This window comes from Myotis myotis, unplaced genomic scaffold (genome assembly GCF_014108235.1).
Source record: "Myotis myotis isolate mMyoMyo1 unplaced genomic scaffold, mMyoMyo1.p scaffold_m19_p_9, whole genome shotgun sequence".
Classification (NCBI taxonomy): Eukaryota; Metazoa; Chordata; class Mammalia; order Chiroptera; family Vespertilionidae; genus Myotis; species Myotis myotis.
In genome coordinates, this window is record NW_023416401.1 from 49,773,174 (window position 1) to 49,793,925 (window position 20,752).

A 20,752-nucleotide genomic window follows, 5' to 3' on the forward strand; every position below is an offset into this window, starting at 1 on the left:
CCTGGCCCAGCACCAGGTGGGGATGCAGCCTCAGGTCCCCTGGCCTGGCGCCAGGGTGGAGGGTACAGCCTGAGGTTCCCTGTCAAGCCCTGCCGGGCAGAGCCCGCGGCCTAAGATCCCCCGTCAAGTTCCACCAGGGGAGGGGCACGGCCTGAGGTCTCTATCAAGCCCCACTGGGCGGGCTTGTGTGTGGCCTGAGATCCCCCGTCAAACCTTGCTGGGCGTCAAACCTTGCTGGGCGAGGGGCGCAGCCTGAGGACCTCCAGCCTGGCGCTGGGGCGGGGGTGCAGCCTGAGGTTCCCATCAAGCCCTGCCAGGCATGGGGCATGGCATGAGGGCCCCCATCAAGCCCCGCTAGGCAGGGGGCACAGCCTGAGGTCCCTCGCCCTGCCAGGCGCCTTGCAGCCTCAGGTCCCTGCTGTTTGGTCACGACTTTATGGCGTCCCAGCTAATTTGCATATTCCTCTACTGTTAGTTTAGATAACAAAGTAAATGAGACGTATTTCAATAAATTAGATGTTAACTACATATATTTAAATGGGAGACAAGCTGTTCCCTCACCTCCACTCTAATAGGCCATAATTGGTTCAACAGGACTCACACAGAAATACTAAAAGGGTAAACTCTCAAGTGGGGTTTATTAATAACCAGCCTACTGAAAGCAGTCAGTGCCCCCAAACAGGAAGTCACACAGATGTGAAGCAGGTTTTTGAAAAGCTGGTTGCCACATGGCAAAATAAATCCTTCCTACTTGTAAATTACCCATCCCCCCTTACTTAAACAGTATGTATAATCTCTTAACTTAAATAGCACCTAAACAGTTGACTCCAAAATTTTTAGTTATCTGTTGGCTCTCACTACACCTCTGCTACTTTTCTGAATTCTAGAGGAAAACTGAAGGCTCATTTCTAAAGACATTGTACTTTTTATAGATGGAATACAGAGACTTCAAAGAAATAATTCCATTTCCTAGCCTGATTATTAAAGAATACATAATCCTTAAACTCCCCCATAATCCTTTCCCGGGGAGCAGTGATTTCTCATTCTCCACCTAGCTGAGCACAGTGTGGCTGAGCAGCTGTCTGAAGTGACCTGAATGTTGACAATCGTAGATCTTTAAGTGAGCGTGAGACTACAGACTAGGAGCTGGAGTGCAGTCATACAGGAGAGTCACCAGAGGCACACCCTGGCTCATGTAGAACAAACACACCAACCCACTAAAAGTGCAAGTAATACATTAGTTATGGAGACTCTCCCAAGTTACTAAAAGGCCACCATCTTCTAGCTGTTAGAGAAGGTAACGTTTTTACATAAGAGTATTATGATTTCATTGTTATTTACTTAATACTAGTGGCCTGGTGCACGAAATTTGTGCACAAGGGGGGGGGGGAGTTCCCTCAGCTCAGCCTGCACCTTTTCCAATTAGGGACCCCTTAGGGAATGTCCGACTGCCAGTTTAGGGATCGGGCCTAAACCAGCAGTTGGACATCCCTCTTGCAATCTGGGACCGCTGGCTCCTAACCGCTCACCTGCCTGCAGGCCTGATCTTCCTAACTGCTCTCCCCTGCCAGCCTGATCATCCTAACTGCTCTCCCCTGCTGGCCTGATCACCCCTAACCACCTCTGCCTCAGCCCCGCCACCATGGCTTTGTCCGAAAGGACATCCGGAAAGTTGTCCGGAAGTTGTTCGGTCTAATTAGCATATTACCCTTTTATTAGTATAGATTTTTAAAAGATTATTATTTTGCTTTAACTTAGATGTTTAGAATATTTTAAAAATATATTTTTATTTATTTTGGAGAGGAAGGGAGAGGGAAAAATAGAAACATCAATGATGAGAGAATCATTGATCTGTTGCCTCCTGCACACTCCCCACCAGGGATTGAGCACACAGCCCTGGCATGTGCCCTGACCGGGAATCGAACTGTGACCTACTGGTACTTAGGTTGACGCTCAACCACTGAGCCATACGGGTCAGGCCCATATTTTATTATTTTTTTATTTTTTTTATTTTATTATTTTTAAATCTTAGAGCACACATGTGCTTCCCTACATGGCCCCTCCAGTGACATGCTCATTGTAGAGAACTTTAACAAGTAGGTTTTCTCTCATCCTAATATGTAAAAAGCCAGGGGCCGTCACGACCGAAACAACTGGACGGACAACAGGCTGTGTGGGGTGAAAGGCTGGCTGGGGGTTAGTGAGGGACAACCAAGTGACTGAACAGCAGGCTGTGTGGGGCAACCAGGCCGGCAGGCGGGTTAGTGAGAGATGACTAAATGACTAAACAGCAGGCTGCATGGGGCGACCAGGCCGGCAGGATGGGTGTTGGGGGTGACCAGGCTGATGGTGGTGGGGCAGTGAGGGGCGACCAGGCTGGCAAGCGGGGGCAGTTGGGGATGACCAGGCCGGCCCAGGGGGGCATTTGGGGGAGACTAGGCTGGCAAAGGGGGACAGTTGGGGGCAATCAGGCAGGTGAGCAGTTAGGAGCCAGTGGTCCAGGATTGTGAGAGGGATGTCTGACTGCCAGTTTAGGCCTGATTCCCCCCACCCCCCAAACCAGCAGTCAGACATCCCCTAAGGGGTCCCGGATTGGAGAGGGTGCAGGCTGGGCTGAGGGGGACCCTCTGTCCCCCGTGCACAAATTTCGTGCACCGAGCCTCTAGTCTATATATATATATATATATATATATATATATATATATATATATCTAAGTGACTGTTAGGACCAGACGACCGGCCAGTAGCTATGACGCACACTGACCACCAGGGGGCAGAAGCTCAATGCAGGAGCTGCCTCCTGGTGGTCAGTGCACTCCCATGGCCAACCTCCCGTGGTCCCTCCCCGCAGTCAGCCAGGTGGTTAGTGTGCTTCCACAGCCAACCTCCCGCAGCTGGCCAACCTCCTGTGGTCCCGCCCCCTGACCAGCCAGCCAGCCCCTATTGGCCCAATTGGGACTGGGCGAGATGCCCCAATCGACCCCAATCACCAGCCAGGCTGAGGGACCCCACCCATGCATGAATTCGTGCACCAGACCTCTAGTGTATATATAATAGCATGTCATCTGTCTGTCTACCTATCTACCTACCTACCTACCTACATTCCTACCTATCTATAGCTTTGCATCTTTTTTTCTGATTAAATCATGGACATTTTTCATTATTTTACATTGATGATAAATATAATTAGAAATATCTTGATGACTATTCTGCACCCAAAAATAAACACATTTCTGATTATTTGTTAGAATAATTTTTTTTCCAGATAAAACCTTGGTCTCAGTATGGGAATATTTTGAGAAGCTTGATACACAGGGCCAGTAGATTTTAGGAAAAGTTATATCCATTTATAGTCACAATGAAGCACCAATTAGAGGGAGAAAATCATTATCCTTTAAATATTTAATATTTCCTTGATGTACTAGTAATGTTGAACATGATCTTTTCATGTAACTGTCTGTATTTCTTTTGTTAAACGTTTATGTCCTTCACTTATTTTTTTTAGTGCTTTTCTTACTGACTTATAAGAACATTTTCTATTAAATATTAATTCTTTGCCAATGTCCTTAGTTTGTCATTACTTTTAGATTTAATCACGATAGCTTTTAGAATAGACATTTAAACCTTTTATGCATAGAAAGTATTATATATAAACTAGAGGCCCAGTGTACGAAAATTCATGCACGAGAGTAGGGGGGAATCCCTCAGCCCAGCCTGCGCCCTCTCACAGTCCTGGAGTCCTCAGGGGATGTCCTACTGATGGCAGTCCGGCCTCTCTCTGCGGGAGGCGACCGGGCCTACCAATTAGGAGACGGCACTGCCCCCATCACCCTGCCGCTGTCGCCCAGCCTCCCTCTGCGGGAGGCAACTGGATGGGCCAATCAGGGGATGGTACCAGACCCCCATTGCCCCTCCACTGCTGCTGCTGGTCGCTGCCACCCCACATCGCCAATCCCTCCCTCTGCCAGCTGGCATGCGCCTTGGCTGGCCTGGCGCTGCCTGCTCACCGGCCCCGCCCCCTGCTGACTGGTTGTTCTGCTGTTTGGTTGATTTGCATATTACGCTTTTATTATATAGGATATACATAACATAAACATAAAATCCAATCTACATATATTATAGATTTCTCTTCCTGTGGTCCCCCTCTCCACCCTTTTTGGCTAAAAAGTCCTTTTCTGGCTTGTGAATATATTCATATAATTTCTTCTTACTTTAAAAAATTATTTTATTTTATAGGTTTAATTTAGCTGGAATTTATTTTGGTATGAGATAAGAATTCAACTTTTATTTTTCTCCAAACAGCTAGTTGCAGTTATTAGCAAATTTTGATGCAATTATTTTTAATACAAAATATCATATTATATGGACTCTCATTCTGAGAAGTCCTTGGAGAGCATGTTGGCCATCCTCCCCATCCTAGAGAGGAGAAAACTAAGGTCTGGACAGACTGAGGGATTTGGGCCGAGGCTTCCCATACTGTTTGATGAACAGTAGAGAGAGTCTAGGTCTCTGCGGCTTCCTGAGGACACTACTTAGGCAGTATTCTTCAATTATATATTGAAATCAATGTGCTCATTCAGGACTTAAAATATCAACAAAGAGGCATTGATTAGGCCAATGCATCTAGGAATCACCTTAAATGCTTTTCAAATTTTAGTTTGCACTAAAGGTTAGGACAGATTAATGGACCAAAATTCTACTTTCAAAATTCTACCCTTTTTTTATTTTTTCCTAAGATAACAGAGGATGACTTTCAGCAACAGATGTTACAACAGGGTTTAAGCATATAAGGCATACATAATGACTGATAGCTGTCACTGTCTAAGACTGTTATTTTAAGATACATAGCAAAAAAGTCCAAAAATTCAGAAAAGTTTAAAGAAGAAAATTAAGACCACCCATAATCCTATTATCCCAAGAATAACACTATTTTAACATTTTTTTCTACCCTTTGAGGCATTTTTCTAGGTGTGCCTGAGCACACACATGACCACCCAATGCACAGAGATTTATTTTTACAAAAAGTGGAATTATATTATACAAACTTCTTCTTTAACTTTCTTTTCCCTTAACATTATACTGTGGAGACCTCGCAAATTAGTAATATAACTGCACATAATTTTTAATGGCTGTATAATATTTAACTGTGGAGCATAATTCATTTAATTCTATTGATATTTAGAGCTCTGAGATAACATTCCTATAAAGACATCTTTTCTAATGAGGTTACCTTTTTAGTATTTTACATAGCAAGCTTGAACCTATGATTCTCCATCAACTTCAAGAATGAGACAGTAGCTATGAACTCTTTCCCAAAACACGAATAGAACGTCACAGGATCTAATTATCCCACACTCCCAGTTTTGTTTAAATAATCTAAATTGTAATTTTCCCACATGATTCCTCTCTCAAAATCCTACAGAAACATCTGCACTACACATCACCCATGTTGTCAGTAACCAAGATGGAAGTTCATGTCTTGGTCATTTGTTGTTCTCACCTTTGTCTTTATTTACCATTTTCTTCTTTGTATTCAGTGTTCTTGTTCCTTTTTGTTTGGGGTGGGATTTGTTTGTTTTTAAATTTCTGGAAGGACACTTGCGTGTCCAACTATTAGAATTTTTTGGCCCTCCATTTTGGTGAACTACAGACTTTCAAATGACTTCAAATGAGTGAAGATGCCACTAGGATGTGAGTAGGTGCGAGACGGATGTTCTTACTCGGGTATAAGCCTGTTGTCAGTGCTTCATGAAACACTTACTTCAGCAGTTCCAGGGTTTTGTGATCGAGAGCCAGCCGGGGGTTTCCAGTCAGGTCTAGTTCTTGCAATTTTGGAGGCAGATTTTCTGGTAAAGTGACTTCGCTTAGCTCGTTACAGCTCAGGTCCACACACTGAAGAAATAAGTGGGAACAAGGAGAGGGTAAGGTGGTTCGGAGCTCCTGTGCCTCCCAGCGGAATCAGCCTAACCATTTGCTACACTCGCTGCTCAAATGCAGAAAAGTTTGGTGGCCACTCTGCCACAGACACTGGAAACAGGTTTTGTTAAATGCAGTTTAAATTTTTACTCTCTTTGAATAATGCAAAAAAATCCATGCTCTTTCTTCTCCCCATCTTTATTCTTCAAAGTTTTCTGTACATTTAAAAATTAAGAGTTAACTGAAATATCCTCAGGATACTTTTTCTTATTGCTGACAAAAATCTCTGCACCTGTTGTGAACATGAGGTAGTTACAACATCAAAATGGAACTTCTTAAAACAAACAAAAAACCATGCAAATGGGGAAAAAGCAGGGAACAAATACTCAGAATGATAAGATCTTCAAAAGAAGCTCAGTAAGATATCAGTAAAAGACAGACTAGCACATGGGCCTGTCTACTATATGCAATAGAAAAGGGCAGGAATTAAATATGGATCCTGCCCTTCGGGCACTGAACACCTGGACCCTCCCAGCAACTCCCGCCTAATCTCATGAGAAAACAAGCAGAAGGATCAGCATATTGATTAGAGTAGAAATTCTGTGTTATCTGTGAATGGGAATAAGGCCTCCTTTCTCATAAAGTCAGTGGAAGGCTTAAATGAGGTGAGCCCTAACACCAGGGGGAGCAGGGAACCAGGGCAGAAGGCTCGCATGCACAGGCCAGAATGAGAGTAACTGGTAAGTTTTCTGGATAAGAGAATGTGGACCCCAAATTCAGCAGGATGAAGTGGAAAGCATTCAGTTATCTGGCTTGAGCTGGCACCTGACAATAATTTTATTTTTATTTTTAAGTCTTTATTTTAGAAAGTATTACATATGTACCCCATTTCCCCCCACTGACTCCTTCTAGCCGGCCCCCACCCCACGCCTTCCCCACACTATTGTTTTCCTGTGTCCATGGGTTATGCATATATAGTATATCCATACGAGTTCTTCGGTTGATCTCCTCCCAGCCACAACCCACACCTACCTTTTCTCTGAGATTTGTAAGTCTGTTCCATGCTTCTATGTCTCTAGACCTATTTTGTTTATCAGTTTATTTTGTTCATTAGGTTACACATATAAGTGAAATCATGGTATTTGTCTTTCTCTGACAGGATTATTTTGCTTAGCATAATACTCTCCAGGTCCCTCCATGTTATCTTAAAGAGTAAGAGGTCCTTCTTTTTCACTGCTGCATAATATTCCCTGGTGTAAATGTACCTCAGCCTATTAAAAAACCTTGATAGTTTGAAAGCAAATTGTATTCAATAATTTTGGAATCCTCAAAAGTGGACAAAATCATAGTTATTTGGAAAAATTCTTAAAAGAACTTAAATCTATAATGGATTGGGGAGAGCTATAGACTAGGTAAAATGAGAACCTATATTTTTGAAAAAATGTGTTTTTAACTGATAATACAATGTTTCACACAAATTGTTTCATACTCTTGCTCCCAAACTGCAGCAATGCTATAAAATTATATTATAATCTTAGGTAATTACTTTTTAATACAAGAGCTTTATGACCCCATTACAAAAGGTTGGACAAACAGAAAAGCTTAGAAAACTTGCCCTTAAATTTACCACCTTAACACTACCAGTGTTAGCATTCTATTTTTTTTCTTATTGGCTTATTATTAATATAAAAAACTTTAAAATATCATAAATGTAGGTATCATTTCATTACATTTCAATTATTCCATATTTTCACTCCCAACACCTTTAACAGCCTTAATAATTTCAGTTAAGTACAATATTTCACATAATCAAAACATTCATAATAGAAAAATGGTCATCTCCTTTTTGTTTTATTTTCCAACTAGGGGCCCTGTGCACGAAATTCGTGCACTGGGTGTGTGTGTGGGGGGGAGTGTCCCTCAGCCCAGCCTGCCCCCTCTCACATACTGGGAGCCCTCAGGCGTTGACCCCCATCACCCTCCAATCGCAGGATCGGCCCCTTGCCCAGGCCTGACGCCTCTGACAGAGGCGTCAGACCTGGGCAGGGGACCCTCATTTCCCCCCATCACTGGTTCTGGGCCCAGCCCAGGACTGATGCCTCTGGCCCAGGCGTCAGGCCTGGGCAGGGGACCCCCAGACCCCTCCGATTGCTGGCTCTGCCCCTTGCCCAGGCCTGATGCCTCGGCCAGAGGCGTAGACCCCCATCACCCTCCGATCGCCAGATTGGCCCCTTGCCCAGGCCTGATGCCTCTGCCAGAGGTGTCAGGCTTGGACAGGGGGTCCCCATCTCCCCCCGATCACTGGCTCTGGTCCCCGCCCAGGCCTGAGGCCTCTGGCCCAGGAATCATGCCTGGGCAGGAGACCCCCATCTCCCTCTGATCGCTTGCTCCACCCCCCGCCCAAGCCTGATGCCTCTGACCCAGGCTTCAGGCCTGGGCAAGGGGACCTTCATATCCCCCCAATCCCCGGCTCCGCCCCCCACCCAGGCCTGATGCCTCTGGCCCAGACATCAGGCCTGGGCAGGGGACCCCCAGCCCCCCGCCCAGGCCTGATGCCTCGGCCAGAGGAGTTGACCCTCATCACCCTCCAATCACCAATCACCGGATCGGCCCCTTGACCAGGCCTGAGGCCTCCGGCAGAGGTGTCAGGCCTGGGCAGGGGACCCCCAGCTCCCCGCGGTTGCAGGCTCCACCCCTGCCCAGGCCTAACGCCTCTGGCCTAGGCATCTGGCCTGGGCAGCGGGGACCCGCAGTGGCAGTGGCCCCGCGATCGTGGGCTTCGCTTTAGGCCCAGGCAAGGGACCCCTAGCTCCTGGGACTGCCAGCTTCGACTGTGCCCAGCTCCCATTGCTGGCTCCACCCCTACTTCCTGCTATCACTGGCCAGGGCTGTAAAGGCGCCTGATTCTCCGGGGCCGCCTTTGCCCTGCCCCCCAGCTCTTAGCCCCCCCCTGGGTTTCGGATCACTGTCAGTGGCAGGGGGCTTCTTCCTGCTTTCCCTTTGGCCTCCCTGCATTGTGCCTACATATGCAAATTAGCCGCCATCTTGCTGGCAGTTAACTGCCAATCTTAGTTGGCAGTTAACTGCCAATCTTAGTTGGCAGTTAATTTGCATATAGCCCTGATTAGCCAATGAAAAGGGTAGCGCCGTACGCCAATTACCATTTTTCTCTTTTATTAGTGTAGATTATAAATAATGGTTGCATGAATAGTCAACTGGACTTTAATGAAAAATTTATAATACTGGTTAATAATGGTTTATTCTGCCAGTAGAGTCGGAATACATCACAGATAAGACAACAAATGGTATAAATATAATCTGCTGGGTAATTTCGAAACCTGAGCTTAAGGGCTGGCAGGTGTGGGTAGCTCACAACATATGTGGTTGACAGAAATAAATTCAGAGGTCAGGGCATGGATTATGGGAAAAGATTCCCATAATCTAAAAAGGCATTTTAGAACATTACAAATTTTATAAAATTGGTTAGCAATGTTTTATAATGTGATCTAAGGTTTTAAACTTTCAGAGTTCTGTCAATGTAAGATTGCTCATTCTTATATTACCAAATTATAAAATGAGTTCACTAGAGTATTTATTTACAAAGATGATAACTGGCTGTGGAAAGCAGACCTTCTTAGAGATGTTACTTATATAACCCCGCCCAGGCCCATTTGGTCACCAAGTCTTTAATTCACTGCAGCCAGTTCCCTTCTGAGTCCTTCATTATCCTGTCCATCACATTCCCCTGGAGGACTTTGACCCTCCCTAGCTTTGCCTTCAGTTTCCCTTCCCTCTGACCCTCTCCACAATGCTGTCATCAGGGTGATACTCTGATGACATTTATTCCATCTGGTCACACTCCAGTTTCACACTCCTCCTGCCCTTCAATCTGCCACCAAACTCCTCAGGATGTCAAAGAAGGCACACGTCAACCAGGTAAATGTATAAAAACCACTGTCGTAAAAAAATTATGCATGTTATTTATAGTATCTTCAAATGTCTGTTATATCAAGTTTATATTAGGGAGTGCCTGAAAAGTGAGGAATGGCTAAGTAGGACAGCTTTAGTTCCTTATTAGGAGACTAGAATATGCTCCAAAGTCTATAACCACTGAGTTATTTTTTATTAAGCATAAAACTGAGGATAAGCAGAAATTCTAAGATGCAAATGAAAAGCTACATTTTATATCTATAAGGAATTCCTACTTTTGCACCAACGCACATACAAACACATACACACACACACACACACATAAAAACCTGTTAGATGACTCATCCCAGTGAACAGATTTCACCCCATTAAGTCTACCTGACTCCGGAATCACACCAATTGCTGCCTTCATTTACATATATCAGTTCCTGTTTCAGCACCTCAGTTTCCTAACCTATCAAATGGGAATATCTGTTCTATCCCATTTCATTAAACTGAAATGAATATTTGGTGACCTATTCAGGGAATGATTATGAGTTGGGTGCTGTGGTGGTGAATGCTACTTAATTAGGGGAGCTGGTGGGGAGGGGTACACTGGCACCATTAAGTTTCTCAGACTGCTATCACACCCCATTCAGTCTCTGAGCCTGGAAATAAGTAGGAAAATAGATTAGGCAGATGGGAAACCTTCAGTGGCTATGTGGCTGGCCTCATGCCATGCAGTTGGTAAGGGCTGGAATACAATTTCCCAATCCCAGTCCAGCGGTTTGGTTTCTGCTTATTTTTCCCTTCTGCTGACTCAATAGTTTAGCTCAGTGGTTAGAAAGGATGGGGCAAAGACAACTGAGTCTCCATGCTGAGGAAGTCAATGGTGCAAATGCCCGAATGAGTGAATGAGAGGCACAATTCTCTCTTTGGACACCACAGTAGATGGGCTGAAACCACACACCTTGATTTCTGGGAGCTGCATAACTTCGGGAAAGACCTCGATGCAGTTGGAGTGGGCGATCACGGTGTGCATGCGCCGGCAGTTTGTGATGGTTGTTGGGATGGCTTTCAATTTGTTCCCACTGATATCAACTTCTTCAAGTTCCTCCAGTTTCGCCATTTTACTAAAACAAGAAAAAATCCATGTACAGGGAGTCATAATTATAGGGCAAGCTAAAAAGAAAATAATACATAATGAAAATCAAAGGTGGAATTTACTATGACTTTAAAGATTCTTTAAAGATTCACTTGTAATAGTCATTTTAACAAATAAGACTATCTTTTCACTATTGTTTTTTGAGTATCAAATTATTTTAACATCTCCTTTCCTACTATAAAACAAAACTACTAACTTAAACTCTTCAAATTAGCAACAAGAAGGAAAATAGATATTCTTTTCCTCTGAAAACTGTGTGTGAATTAAGTTATCCTGACAACAATCACCTTGCTATGCAGTTTAGTCTAAAAGCTAATGAAAATCCTGCTCAAATAGGTCAAAAGTTAGCATTAATCCCATATCAGTACTTTCAAAGAGCGTAGTTGGAGAGTCTGATTTCCTTTGTATCAGCACTGAAAATGCAAGGGGTGCAAGGAAAAAGAGGATTATAACTCCTATGAAAGTATGTTTTCTCCTAAAACCAAACTCCCCAATTCCCGACATCACCCTGAGGACAGGTGCTGGTGAGGTGTGGGTGGGGGGTGGGTGATGCTGAAAGGTCATCTGCATCATCTCTTCACTTGCTGGCAGGACCCAAACTTAAACTGTGCCCCAAAGAAATTTCTCTCAACTCCTCCCAAACACTCACAAAGAAGGACTCTCTCTGATCTTACCTTAATAACGTGTCCTAATGTAATCTAACACTTTTGTTTAACTATATCTTTTATTGTTCAATCTTGATCTATAATTAATCTTAATATTAATCAATAATTACAGTAACCAAAACAAAGAAAAATTTCTGAGTTAGTAGGTCCTGCATTTTCTGTAAATGAGGAGGAAAAACCCCTCCACCTCCACAGTCTTATGATACACAGGCCACCTGACACTCAGCCATTCCTCCCCTTTTCTACCACTGATGATGCTGGTTTCCAAGAAGCTCAGGATTCCCAGTGAGTGGAACTCAAATCTGTAATGTGAATCATTTAGTTTACAGCTATCGGTATCTTCTCTGCTTGCTGTGGTTTTATTTGTCACAATAAACCTTTAAAAATTTTAGCAAGAAACCCATTATTACTTTTCTTTCTGTCATCTCTCACATATAAAAGTTATCTTATCTGCTTACCTTGAAAAAAAAATACATGCCTAAGATACATAAGAACTAAGTTTTTGTCTACTGAAACCCAATCTTTCAATCTCATCAATACCCAACTGGATATGCTACAAACAACATTACAGATGCAGACTGCGAAGTAATCCATTTACATTAGCCCAAATTTGGAAGACTATTATTTGGATATGCTATCATCATATTTTGAAAAGCAATGTGGAGAAATCAATGGGTAACGGGCATGAAAAATGACTCAAAAGTTAGCAATCGGGCCCAAGAAAGGAGAAGTTACAGAAGTTAACATGGAAAGAAGGTGGTCATGAACGCCTTGACCATGGAGTACGTTCTTTAATTCAGCATCCATCCGTGGAGTCTACCCTAGGCCAGACCTCGTGTGAGACAGGAGGCTCACGGAGACAAGTAAGTCCCAGTCCTGTCTTGTAGAGCAGCTGCTGTGCCACATCACAAGCCCCAGGGAGACAGAAATGATGCCAAGGTGCGTTTTGATGGAATGCATAAAAAACTCTCTGTACTCTGGCTGATTACAACTGACATGGTTCCCTGGGGAACACCCGCAGAATCTGAGTTTGATAATCATTTCTCAGGCAGGGCTTGGATATTCACCAACTGAAATAGGACGATAAGCCCTTTCAGATGTATTATCTTATGTGATTACTATGTTTTCATCCCAAAATATCATCTCCTCATTCCACAGTAAAGTACAGAGAAGTTAAAAAAAATTGAATCATTAACATCAAGTGAAGGGAAAACCTACAGAAATAAATATATACTACAAAAACAAAACACAGAGCAATACTTAAAGTCCATGCCTATTTGGGCCTTCCTCCTTCAGTAGGGTTTACACAAACAGGTAGTCCTGAGGGCAGCAGAGGGAAGTTGTGCCAGTATTTTGCTTTGGCACAGGCTCAGTGGCAGTTAGCAGAATACCAGAGAGGTTAATGTTTGCTCCTTTGATGTGTGGGTATGTGTTCTAAGTCTCAACTTGTGTGATGGATGGATGCCAATGAAGTGGACATGGACGGGGAGTGAATCCCTCAGGGCAGGCTCAGCGTGTGGATTCCCGCAGAGCTAGACACAATGCCATTGCTCATAAAACAGAAATCAACACCAAAATATTATTAGAAACAGAATCTTCTGAGGGCCAGACATCCTTCGTAATCTCCCACAGTTTCTATGGTTGCACAAGCCACCACGGCTACCTATACCATAAGCAAAAACACAAAAACTGGTAGCTAATTGATGTCCGAATTACAAACCACCATATTAGGTTAAGTTTTCCAAGATTTGGTTAAAAAGAAGCTAAAGAAAAAAATACATATGCTAAATAACATATCTTATTTCAAAACCATAAGAATGTTCTAGTGATTGGGTCTGTGGATATATTCATATTAGAAAAACCGACACATTTCTCTTTAGGAGAACGCTGATCGTGGCTTATATAAAAGACAACGGTGAAGATGAGTCAGGGAGAAACAAGCTTTACGTCATCTGGGAAATGACTGCTTTCGCCTTTCCATCTGTGACTTGATTTTCAGAAACACAGTGAAAAGCATCCCTCGTTGGGCTTCTCTTACCTGGCTGGGAAGCTCTGAAGGCGGTTGTAGGCCACGTGCAGGATCTTCAGGTGGGGGTGTCCTGTTAACAAGGGCACACACTTGTCCGTGAGGTTGTTGTTTGTCAAATACAACTCCTGTAAGATGCTGCTCGTCTCTTCGGAAAACGTGGCTGCAGGAAGGGTTTCCAGTTTGTTGGCAGATGCATTCAGGAATCTCAGGCTACAAGGACAAAATGCAACAAAATCCCAATGATAAGCCAGAGTTCTAGTCTGGAATCCTCAAAAAGCCCAATTTTCTGATGGATACCTCGCATATTAGAAACTGGGTTTAGAAATGGGAATTTAAAGACAGGACCTGGAATTCGCAGGCATCTGGATACCTGACACCCCTGTCTACGATGAACACAATATCTATCTATGTGTCTTAAATACAAAGAGCGAGAAATTGATTCTTATGGGAGCACAAAAGGTGACCGAAGTGACTAATTTTATAGCTGATTGGGGAGTGGGAGAGTGATAAATATTTTGTCTTTAGGAAGAGAAAAATAATTGCCTTTTTAAAAAAGAGTTCTTATAGTAATAAAACAATTGGATATTAGATCACAACCCAACTAAAGCACATAGTGACTAAGCCCTGTCAGTATGTTGTCAAAACCACATTTTACTGACAGGTTCACAACTGCAGGAGCTGATTTGCTCTGATGAAGGAACACTATAAAGCTGGAGAAATGAAGAACTACAACTTCATGATCAACAGGACAAATCTCGCAAAAGTAATGTGAAGTGAAAGAAGCCAGAGAACAGAGGATACACCGTGCAAGTCCCTAACAACAGGCAGGTATCAGAAGTCAGGGAAAAGGAAGCAGTGTCTAGGAGAAGACTGGTTTTTCCAACAGGATGACGTCTGGTTCTCGATTGGGGTGCTAGTTACAGGAGTGCACTCACTTTGATAAAATTCATCATGTGGTACACTTATGATCTGTCCTCTTTTCTGTAATTATCTTATTATTCAAAAATTTTACATTAAGAACAAATAAATATCTAAATATGCAACTGGTTATCCAAATAACAGAGTGAACAATGGTTAAAATATGAAGAATGTTTTTATACCTAAGATAACTAATATTGTCAAACAGTAATCCTAGAGTTATTGTGAGACACAGATAAATGCAAAATGCAAAGCTGCAGAACTGAGACAGAATCCTTGCTGTGACAAGGTTCCAAACCATTTGGCAGGGAAGGGAAGGACAGAGCAGGAACTATGTGCAGCTCACGAGTCAGACAAACCCCTGCTTCACTTCATAATGGATCTCCATGATGCATGCTCCAGGATGAAGCTGCAGCCACCGGAACATGGAGCGTGTTCAGCCCACAGGACTCACCTGCTATAGTGCAAGGTCAAAGCTGCCCTGCCTCCACTTAGAACTACTGTGTTAGTGAACCTCCATTTTCTCATTTCAAAATCACTTGGGTCTTAAACAGTCAGCACTCAATTCAGGACTATTCTACCATATCTTTGGAAAAAAGAATAACATCTTTCTTAAAATAAAAAAAAGAAAAGAAAAGAAAAATGGAATACCAGGTACAGTTATTTTTAATCTTGGATAAAAAGAAGGCTTTGCATTCAGGAGTCATCACCAGGATTGTCATTCCAAACTCTCAACCCACTAATTTAATACTCCCCAATTTTGCAACCGCACATGCTTACACACACACACACACACACACACACACACACACACACCCAACTACTTATCTGAGGAAAAGCAGCTTCCCCAAAATAGAACATTTTCCATTAAAGAAACACGTATTCTGTTGACTTTTTTTTTTTTAAAGGGAAGTTAGAAAAGGGCTGTAGAGACCATAAATAGTCATGGGAAATTATAGTCATGTGTGCTGCAGAGAGGAAAATAAAGGTCATTCATGCCGCTCTGAAATGGTTTTGAACTAGGAAGGAAACCAGTGTCAGCACCATAGTTCTTTAAAGCATCTATGAGTATCTCTTTTTTATTTTATTTAGTTATTTTTTTAGTATCTCCTTAGGTCCCATTTGTAGCACCTGACTTAAATGCCTTGTTAGTAATTTCTTCAGTGCAGAATTAGGAAAAATTAAAATGCACTGCTCTAAAATAACATGGACTGAGGTTGGCCAGGAAACTATCTGACAATCTCACTAAAACACAATTCTCCAGGAAATATGTAGTTATAGATGCAGGCAAAGAAAAGAGAGAAATTAATTCATAAAAATGTTTGCACACATTTAGACCAAAAGAAGAGGGAACATCGTTTGAAAGGAAAAAAATTGACAAGTGAATGCTCATTTAGAAAGCTGCAGAGGGGACTTGGGAAACTGTTCGCGCCATCTGAAAGAAGGCGAGACAGTGATTTCCAAAAACGTGTTCTCTCATCTTGCTGAAATCCGCCTGTACTGAAGGAGCTATATACTCTTTACGGGAAATTAAGGGGGGAGGGAATTAAATCCCACACCCTACCCCTCCAGGAAATAAAACTAAGTTGAAACTACACTGGCCGGTTCCAAAGAATTTCATTTGTGTGAATAAAGCCAGACTGAGTCACCTTGTTAGTCAATGGGCAGAGAGCAAACAATTGGATTAAAAAGACGTCTTATTATAATGGTCTCAGGAAATTAAATTCAGTACCCACCCTCTTAAATATAAAAAACTTGTCCCACAACCTCACAACGTTTTAGGATACAAATTAAATTGGTTTAATGTAGGTGTTGTATTTCCACCAGAATGAGCAACTACTTTAATTTTGCAAAATTTAACAGTTTTACTCAGTAAAGATGGTATATAACCCCACCCCCTGCTTTCTGCTAAATTCCTAAAGCACTGAGTTTGGCCTCAACCTCAATAGGATGTGACAACCTCATCAAGCTTCTTCCTTATAGATTTCTGCATAAAATATTGTTTAATGTGCCAACACATGTTTCACCCATTCAACCTTCCTTACTATGCAACCCTCCTCTACTAATTAGAAAAAAAGCAGTAACATCACTGCTTTCTTTTCATTTGTAAGGTGCTTTGTAGAGACTACAGCTGGTTCCTATTTTCTATGTCATTCGATTCTCCCATCATCCTAGAGATGCCCCCCTCATATTTCACAGAAGACAGAAACTGAAGCTGAGAAAAGTCAAATTACTTGGCAATGGTTAAATAGTAATTAGTGGCAGAGCCAGAAATAAAACACAGATCTCGTCAATCTTAAGAGTCCACTATTCCCTAACAGATCTCTCTAAATTTCAAAACAAAAATAATAATAATAAAACATTTTTCCTGAGGACATTTTCATAGGCCCTTCTCTCCAAAAAAAGCTGGAGGTCAAGCCGGGCACCTGCTGGACAGCAGGAAGACCACATGTACACAGCACTTTAAACTGAATGCTTAAAATAACTCAATAACTAGCACAGTACTCAAAAACTTTCCTTAGCAGAAATGCAAAAGTTGTAGGAAAAAGACACCATGTATGGCCCCTACCCTAAAGTATTTGGAAAGCTGCCCACACCAGCAGTGAAATGAGTCCACTTCCTGCTTCTTGAGCAATTGCTATGTTCTTCTTTGGCACATTCTGTCCATCTTTCTGGCTCATCTAATTTTTGCTTTGTTTTGTTTTAAATTGCTTTTCAGTATTTTCCAGCGTACCTTTAAACATTACAGCCAAGCTGTTCTTGAGATAAAGCACAGGATTTGGAATCACAACAGGTTTACCTATTTGTAGGAATACCAGACAGTATGCATTTAAATATTTTTCCTGGATATCAGTACTGGGACTTGTAGTCTATTAAAAATGCAAAAGGTTAAGACTCTAAGCCCAGCAAACCTCTCCTACTTTTAGACAACCCCCTGACTTTTGGCCCCAAAATGTTCCAAAAGTGTCAACAAAACAATCTATATTCCTTGTCATCTTTACAACACAGAACGTTTGACTATTTCATACATCTTCATAAGGCTGGTAGCTCATAAAGGAAGAGCTTTCAAATTTTTTATGATGGTGACCAAGTGTACAAAATACATTTTACATGACCATCCAGCACAGTACACATGCAAAATACAAAATACATATGTGTAACTGAAACAAAAGTTTCATGAAGCCATATTTAATCTTACTTTTACACTAGTATTTTCTTTTTTTTTTTAAATATATTTTATTGATTTTTTTACAGAGAGGAAGGGAGATAGTTAGAAACATCGATGAGAAACATCGATCAGCTGCCTCCTGCACATCTCCCACTGGGGATGTGCCCGCAACCCAGGTACATGCCCTTGACCGGAATCGAACCTGGGACCCTTGAGTTTGCAGGCCGACGCTCTATCCACTGAGCCAAACCGGTTTTGGCTACACTAGTATTTTCTATCCTATTTAATTTTTAAGTGCTGATAGAAATTCACTAAATCAATGTTATACCCCGCTAATCAGTTTGAAAAAAAACAACCACACAATTATTAATTGCCTAGCAACATCACCTAATAGTGGGGATTGCAAGTGAAGGAAAAGTGCATACAAGTCCAATGGAATTCACACACTTATTTTGGAAGGTCTGAAAATCTGCCTGGCTTGGGTAATAAAGATCATAAGCCTCTAACATAAAGGAACAAAAGTTATATAGATATAAAAATTGTTAAAGAACTCAAAACGAATTTTAAAAATTAAATATAATTAATTACTCCACACTGATGCAATACTTTAAATTAATGTACAGACCTTATCCTAATTTCATTAATGATCCCACTGATGTGCTCTATCTGGACGGGGATCCAATCCAGAATCCCACTTGCATTTCATTATCATGCCCTCTTAGTCTCCTCCTCTAATCAACCTTATCTGTCTCAAATGACCTTGACATTTTTGAAAAGTATCAGACAATTATTTTGTAGAATATCTTTCCATTTAGGTTTTCTCTTCATTAGTATACAGGGATGCACTTTGGCAAAAGCACACAGAAATTATATTGTGCCCTCCTATCAGAAGATACATGATTCTCAACTTCAGCCCCCAGATATTCTTAAGTAGGTCAGAGGAGGGCCTCGAAATCTACAGAATTAAAAATTCTGATGAGTGGCCAGTTGAGTCCGTGGAACTGAGATAAGGGCCAGGAACCTGCATGTTTAATAAGTACTTAAGGGGATTCTAAAGACACACTTTGAGAAAAACTGTTTTATTTCACTATGGCTCTTAAAACAGAACTTCACAAGACAGTTTTCCTCACTTAAAAAAAAAGTGTAGGCAACCTAGCTCTTCAAAATGCCAGAAGTATCAGTCTTTGCCAAAAGGCACCAGTTGTCATGGTCAATCGATAGGCCCCTTGATATTTACACATGTTTTGTCTGAGTCACTAAAACTTATGGTCTGTAATGTGACTAATACTCTGGAGATATTTATTAATTACCATGTTCTTCATTTGTACATACACTCCGCTCATTCCTACCCCCGAAAATGCCTTATACTGTTCTAACCAGGGATACAAACAGACCCTAATGTCCACCCACAACAGGAATCTATAACTTGCCTTTAAAGGGTCCATTGTGGCTTTGTTAATTTGAGTGATCTCATCAGGAGCAGCTCTCTGGCTATTAAATGAGTGTGCAGATTCAAGATGGACAGGAAGCCAGGCATGGCAAGATTTCAGGAAGAACAGAAGGATGGCAATACCTCATCCATCCACTCTAGTGACCTATGGGGAATATCAGCCCCCACTTTTGCCCATCTGTTGATGAAAACTATTTGTAATTCTTTTGGGGGTTTCCATCAAGAAAATCCTCAACTCTAAGCAAAAAGAGGTAAGAAGAGAGCTTTAGGCCAGTAAAATCCAGATTAGAATATTTACCAGTTCACCAATAAAACTAAAGCCCGATCTATCCTAGAATCAAAATCACCATCAATTTTTGAACAACATATGGTCCATCATATTTCCAATCTATCTATAGTTTTTAAGCTGCCAGTGAAAAGCAAATAAAAATAAACAAAACTCAAAAATGAACATGGAGAGAAAACGTATAAACTGAATTCCTGATTCAATTCATAGAAATTTAAATAAAATTGGTCTAAAGTTTTTGGAGGAGCTAGAGATGTGAGTAAATGTCATCTAATTTAGAGTAGAGTCCCCTTTCCTATTTGGTTACCAAACACCTTCCTGCTACCAGGTAAAGCGCATTAACATACTAGTGTACCATTTTAAACGTGTAGTATTCAACAAACATGCCATGGAATTAAACCAATATATTAGTGTTAGCAGCCAAGATTTGGAGTAAAGAAAAACTTCCAAGAGTCTTTTGCTGTGTCCAACAATGCATGTTTCTCTGACAGTTCTCTTGAGATTTCCAAACATAACTTCTACTTAGAACACAAACGAAGACTTGTATTTGGGTCCTTTCTTCAGTTACATAACCCAACAAAATTGGTAATGCTAATTTAGTACCACAAGAAATATATAAAAAAGGTTGCCAATACGTTTTAAAGATTAGTATTATGAAGCAAAAGGAATGGAAGAATTGAAGCAGTTGCATTACTGCCTGAAGCTATTTACCAAGCACACAGCTATGTATGATACAAGAAAGTGCTGGTCTTCACACCAGGAGCCAAATTAAAACCACTTGTATCATTCCTTCTCTTTAACCCTCTCAAACCCATCTTGTATTATTGTTTATTGTGTAGTTATTTTAAACTCTATATTAGATTGTAAGCTCCTAGAGGGTAATGCCTATGTTAGTCATTTCAACCCCTACATCACACAGCACAGTGACTTAAACATACTTGGTCAGTAAGATGCTGGCTGCCCTGAACTCTGTGAACAAAACAAATCATAGCTGAAACCACCTGCAAGAAACTCGCCACAGAGATTCTCTCCTGAAAAACCCTCTTCAATATTTTACACTTCATGGTTCTGGGTGGACCTGCTCCTACAACTGTCAGTACTAGTTTATTCCTTCCCCCAAATTCATCAAACCAAATATACACCATCTCTACATTTTCCACAATGCAAATTATGTCTCTCTCTCTTTCTCTCACACTCCCCATATATATATATATATATATATAGAGAGAGAGAGAGAGAGAGAGA

General features: G+C 41.7%; 1 protein-coding gene across 3 annotated transcripts in view; it reads right to left on the reverse strand.

The window, feature by feature from the left end:
* Nucleotides 1–20,752, reverse strand: part of PHLPP1 (PH domain and leucine rich repeat protein phosphatase 1) — a 244,125-nt gene that overhangs the window by 51,052 nt on the left and 172,321 nt on the right. For all 3 annotated transcript variants that reach the window (XM_036322519.1, XM_036322518.1, XM_036322517.1), the window contains 3 exons: nucleotides 13,694–13,894; nucleotides 10,796–10,958; nucleotides 5,762–5,892 (listed from right to left, as the gene is read on the reverse strand). In XM_036322519.1, the coding sequence (XP_036178412.1) occupies nucleotides 5,762–5,892; nucleotides 10,796–10,958; nucleotides 13,694–13,894 (495 nt within the window). The remainder of the gene's footprint in view (nucleotides 1–5,761; nucleotides 5,893–10,795; nucleotides 10,959–13,693; nucleotides 13,895–20,752) is intronic.